The sequence below is a fragment of the Capsicum annuum genome, chromosome 10 (assembly GCF_002878395.1).
Source record: "Capsicum annuum cultivar UCD-10X-F1 chromosome 10, UCD10Xv1.1, whole genome shotgun sequence".
Classification (NCBI taxonomy): domain Eukaryota; kingdom Viridiplantae; phylum Streptophyta; class Magnoliopsida; order Solanales; family Solanaceae; genus Capsicum; species Capsicum annuum.
This window is the reverse complement of record NC_061120.1, coordinates 204,242,254-204,248,266: the sequence shown is the minus strand read 5'-3', so window position 1 is coordinate 204,248,266 and position 6,013 is coordinate 204,242,254. Positions and strand designations below refer to the sequence as shown.

Below are 6,013 nucleotides of genomic sequence, written 5' to 3'. Positions count from 1 at the left end.
CAAACAACACATGGCTAGCCCAACAACAATTCATTAGCTTAAAATAGAAGACACTTGTTTAGCTTAGAGTAGAAGGCTCTTGTTTAGCTTAGAATAGAAGGTTCTTTTCATTAGTTTGTATAAATATATGAAATTGACAAAGAATATACAAATAAGAAAATTCCCAAATACTGTCTTTGTTTACAGCGTTGTCCTTAGAAATCAAATGGGGTGGGGTAGAGAAAGGGAAAATGGGAAAGTGAATTATAAGTAATACGATACGAAAGAAATACTTATATCTTTTCTACCCCAACACAGTGGACCATTTTTGTACAATTATTACTTTTATAGTGGTACTGAGGGACAATACGTAAGGTTGGACAGCTCAACCATACCATTATGGTATCGCATTTCCATTAGTGTAGAAAAGGAAGTTTAAGATGGCATCCAAACGTAAGGTGTAAAGTTCGGTATAATCTGTAGAAAAATAAATATGTTATTTTATTTATTTTTGTGTTTGGTATGTAAATGGAAAATACTAATTTGAAAGCAGTTATTATACTTCAGACAAATGTCATGGAAGATTTAAGATATGGAGTAAGGGTACAGAAAAGGTGGAATGAGAGTTACGAGGGGAGGCGAAGAAGATGTTTGATTTATTTTGCAGTTATTAAATTAGAAATAAAAACCTAAAACATTCACTCATTAGAAGTTGGATTTTTGACCGGTTTTTGTGTTAATATGGTGAAACTTTTGTGTTTGTCCAGCTATTAGAAAACAAAATAATATCTGACTTTAACGAAAATAAGTCATAATTATAGATCATTTATGAAATTTACGCACAAAAAAGGGATTAATTGATAAAGAGAATTTCTTTTAAAGTGCCAATAATATAAGAAAAGATTCATTAATGTTACAAAAAATTGTAACTTGCAACCACATGGAATGGACCCTAGTGGCCTATTCTTAGCAACTTAGAAGTTTCAATCTCCCTCAACTTCATGTATAAATTGCCTTTCTAAGATCTTTCTAAAATCAAAACAAGTATATTATCCTATCTTGCCAAAAACATATACATTCTCAACAATTCTATAATGGGAAAAGAAAGAATTAGCAATTGCATGGTCATGTTTAAGGTTATCATGAGAAAGCTCAAGTCTCATATTCAACTTATTCCCAAATATACCAATAGGCATCAATTGGGTGTTGTGGAAACCCCAAGAGCAAATGAAGAAGTTTTACCAAATGATGTTAAAGAAGGTTACTTTGCTGTATGCTCAGTGAGTCCAGAAGAAGAGGCAAAGAGGTTTATTGTAGAACTACATTGGCTCAATGACCCTTCATTCTTGCAATTACTCAAACAGGCTGAAGATGAATATGGATTCCAACAAAAGGGTGTTCTTGAAGTTCCTTGTCGCGCCGCGGAATTGCAGAAGATTTTGGAACTCAATATTGAATGAATTACCAGTTCTTGATGTTCCTTCCATGCTAGCTATAGCTAGGTTAAACTTTTAAACTTTTTTTGTCCCAGTTTGTCTAATTTCGACTTAGTTATATTAATTATATAGTTTAGAAGTTTATTTATATATGGATGTTTGTGCAATATTGACCAAGCAAAGAATTTTTGAATTATGGTATTGAGTTGACCTACAATAATATGTACTTTGTATATCGATTCTGTTATTCGTTATAACATGTAAGACATACATTAGCTTAAACTTTTTAAAATGTCTAATATTGATCCCATCAACAAAAAGAGATGAGAGCAGTGTTAGAATAATTGAAGATCACTCGAGGGAAGGATTGTCCAAAATCATATAACTAAGCACTTTTAGGGGTTGTTTCGTAGAGTGTATAAGAATAATGCAAAATATGATGTATTAGTAATGCTTATATTAGCAATACTTGTATTAGTTATGCTTGCATTAGTTATGCTTGTATTTTTCTTATGCAGTGTTTCCTTCATGTATTAAAAATAACATGAATCACATAATTTCTAAAAAAAATATTTTTTTACATAATACCCTCAATATGTATGTTGGAAAGAATGGAGAAATTTTTTTGAGGGATAATAGTGTCTTTAAGCATGTTAAATGTTAATACATGCATTAGATCTATTGCATTACTAATGTCATGGATTTTGTGGTACTAATAATACACATGCTAATACACAATAAAGGCAAAAAGATATACCAAATAAGGTACTACTAATACACATTAAACTAATGCATGCATTAACTTTCCAATACACTCTACCAAATCACCTCAAGTTTAGTATCTCATTTCCAAGGCAGACATTAAGAAAACTTTTGCCTTGTCCAACAAAGGTTTAGAGAACTTAGCTTCTATCAACATAAATTCTTATGAATAAGTTAATGCCTTGTAAACCGTAACTTGTGCCTTGTGAATTTTACCTTATGAGTTTTTTCTCAAGAGTTCAGTGAATGTTTTCCTCGTCTGGCAAATATTTAGAGAACTGAGCCTCTATAGGCAAAAGTTCATACAAATAAGTTATGCCTTACAAATTTTGCCTTGTGACTATTTTGCAAAAGTTTAAGAACCTTTGCTGGACGAGAAGATAGTCTTTATAAACATAAGCTCGTATGAATGAGTTGTGCCTTGTAAGGCATAACTTGTGTCTTACAGATTTTCTTCATTTTTCAGTATTACAGATATTTTTTACCACGTTTTTATTACTTAAAGTTCATGAATTTGAAAAACAAAAACTAAAAACCACACCAAAGTCTATTTTCCAACCCCAGAAATGATGGGGGACTCCAAAAAAAGAAGGGAAAAATAAGGTAATGAGTTTAACCTAGCTAAAAACCCCTAATCTTCAAATGTTCTAAAAAAAATTTGATTTCCTGTATCCAGAGGCGAACCAAGGATTTGAGTTTGATGGGTGCACCTCTATATTTAAACATAATAATTAATAGTGTCAAAGTTCAACATACAGTTCTTTGAAAATCTAATATTACTTGATATCATTAATTTGGTTTAATATGACAAAGTTTGCTATTCACCGTTCTTGAATTCGATTCACTTTTATATTTTCAACAATAATAGAAAGTTTTTGAAAAATAGAAAAATTCGATAGATTCACTTGCTAGATGGTTGCTACGAGAAAACGTTAGAATTAAGCCTATTTCTAACTTTAAATTGCTAATTTTTAAGTAAAAAATAAGTCAATGATTAAAAGATAAAAATAAGATAAAAATAAAATAAACATTATGCGGTATAAGATGGGGAGAATCTACCTTTTAAAGTTTGAGGGAAGCTTGCATTTAAAAATAATGTGTGTCTCTCTCTCTATATATAGATAATAGATAAAAATTTTATAATATAATGTTTTCAATGTTATTCGGAGGGGGGAGAAAACAGCAATAATGCTGCAACAAAATGTATTTGGCAAAAGGAGCAATTAAACAATTGTTGCTGGTGGGTTTCGAACCCAAGTCATTCCACCCAAAAAGAAATTTTAGGCAACAACTTCAGCCATCTCACCTATCCAATCTATTATCACAAAGGATGCACGACCTATGTTTATTTAAATTTACGGATATATATACAGCTATACACACTATATATACAGAGCTTTTCTTGAGGCTAGCGGTTGCACGTACACCCCCTAATAGTAGGTCCGCCTCTGCCGGTATCTTACTGTTATCATGGAACATATATTAATTATACAGGAACATATATATATATATGCAGGATCATGTTATGAACATTTGAAGTCCGTGTTGGATAATAGTAAGATACAGGACATGTCAACTTTAATTTTTTCACATTAAATTCTCAACTCGTTTGATCCGGGAATTAAATTATTCTGAGATCACAGTTTTAGAGTTATAATTCTTAGAATAGAATAATCTCAAATTTTATAAGATAAAAGGTGTGACATTCAGAATTAAGTTTGGGATAAAATTATATTATATTTGATTAATAATACAAATTTATTTTTACTAAAATTTATACTGCTAACCAAACACAACACAACTTTAATCTTGGCATATTCCAACTTTTTACGCATACCTTATTATTAGTAGGCACTCTGACAAACTCATTAAACTTCCAAATAAGATAGTTTTCATGAAAGCCCTCGTTGCCCTCCTTTTCCAATTTGCTTTTTGTTTCTTATTGGGACAAAAGTTTAAATGTTTATAACATGATTTGAATAGGGAACATAGGACCCAACAATTTTAGAATTTGTTACTCATTCAGTACTAAACTGAAAAAGAGGAGACCCCAGCCTCCATCTTTATCAATTGTTCACTTTACAGCCAATCAGGTGCACAAAAGTATACCGCGTTCATAGAAGATGTGAAGAAGGGGGCCATCCTTGCCCCTTAGAGGGTGTAATTTAGGCATGCAACTAATTTTGATGCATGCACCAAAGACTGATGAATCGAATGAACAATTATATTCATGTACAAGTCACATAAATTATTGTATCGTTGCTCAAAACTCCTCAATAATTTAATGAAGCTTTAAAGTAAAATGAATTTTGAATTTAACGTAACTTCGAAAGTTAGCCCATGATAGAATGATTAACTATTAAGACTAAGGAAATCACTCATTTCTTTTATTATCTGATGGGAGACTCTTCAACACCTCATGGTCTTAGGCTTAGAATTGTACATATAAAGCGTGATTAATTTAATATGAGGGCACACTGATGTAGATAATAATTTGGAATGAATAATATGTACCTTAAGTCTAACTCACGATCCAGAAACTAATTCGAAATGGAAAAAAAAAGATTAGCCAAGACCATCTGAGAAGGCCACTCATTCCATTTTTATTTGATGTAAGACTCTTCAACCAAGGCATTATCCAAAATCTTCACAAATATCTAGTTCATTTCTACCTTTAGAGAGTATTTATCTGATATTTTTTTCTCATTTCCCCTCCTATGTGCAGCGGACCAGATGAGGAAAATGATGGCTTTCTACTTCAGAAGTCAAAACTGATGACCCCTTTATTTAGTGTGGTTTATTAGAAGCTATAAAGTATTATTTCCTTCGTCTAATATTAGAGATCATATTTTGATTTTTGAGAATTAATTTAACTAATTTTTAGAATGAAATAAAATTAAGTTAAATAATTATAGTTTAATTATAATTTAAATATTTAAAAATTATATAAAAAATATTACATCTATTATAGTTTTTCTCAAATTAATATGAGCAAAAAAAATTCAATATATTGGTCAAAAATTATGTTATTTTACTTTTGAAAATAAAAACATGACAAGTATTTTAAAATGGATGAAGTACTACTAATTTAGAAAATGACATGACTATACAATCTCATTTAAAATTTAAGTTGTTAGAAAACATACTTAGGTATATTCTTATACACCCTCACCCATTGTCACATCCAGGGTCTTATTTTTTATGTTCACAAAATGTCGCATAACATGCAAGATCTGATTCTTTATATTCTCAAACACGCACCATCATATAATAAATCATATAAATATGATTCTTTTATATTTTTTACACATCTTTATATATAAGCGTGATTTAATATCTTTAAAGTAACATCTTCACATGTAGACTTGATTCTCAAACATAGAATGAAATTAAAACTCTAAACTTTTATCTGCTTTAATATTCATACTAAAGTGTGTGATCATTATTACGTCTAAAAGTTTAAGTATCGAAAAGGACATATGTTTAATTCCTTAATTATACTCCAAACAAAAGCTAAGCTGTATATATAGAACTGCTCTCTCCGAAATATTTGGCCTTAATTTCTTTCAACACAAGAACATACCAACTCATTATATAGACAGTGCCTGTGGGTCAATTGGCAGAATTTGAAGTCCATTTAAGTCTCCAAATGCAACTGCTGAACATCAACAAGACACCACTTTTTGACGTACTAATTACTACTCGTTTTAATTATTTGTGTTACTTTTATTTGTGAGTCCGTTTAGAAACGAGTGTAGTTTTTTTTTATAACTAATTATTTTTTATATTTTACATGACATGTTTAAGATGATAATAATTAAAGAACATTTTGATAC

At 30.3% G+C, this 6,013-nt stretch overlaps 1 protein-coding gene across 1 annotated transcript; it reads left to right on the top strand.

Annotated features, from left to right (window-relative positions):
• The first annotated feature begins 1,048 nt into the window (after positions 1–1,048).
• Positions 1,049–1,661, top strand: LOC107844570 (auxin-responsive protein SAUR32-like). Its single transcript, XM_016688953.2, has one exon. The coding sequence runs from the start codon at positions 1,074–1,076 to the stop codon at positions 1,437–1,439; it is 366 nt and encodes a 121-aa protein (XP_016544439.1). The 5' UTR covers positions 1,049–1,073; the 3' UTR covers positions 1,440–1,661.
• The last annotated feature ends 4,352 nt before the right edge of the window (positions 1,662–6,013 follow it).

What these genes read in the sequence shown, in the direction of transcription:
- LOC107844570 (XM_016688953.2), top strand. Translation starts at nt 1,074, where the DNA reads ATGGGAAAAGAAAGAATTAGCAATTGCATGGTCATGTTTAAGGTTATC.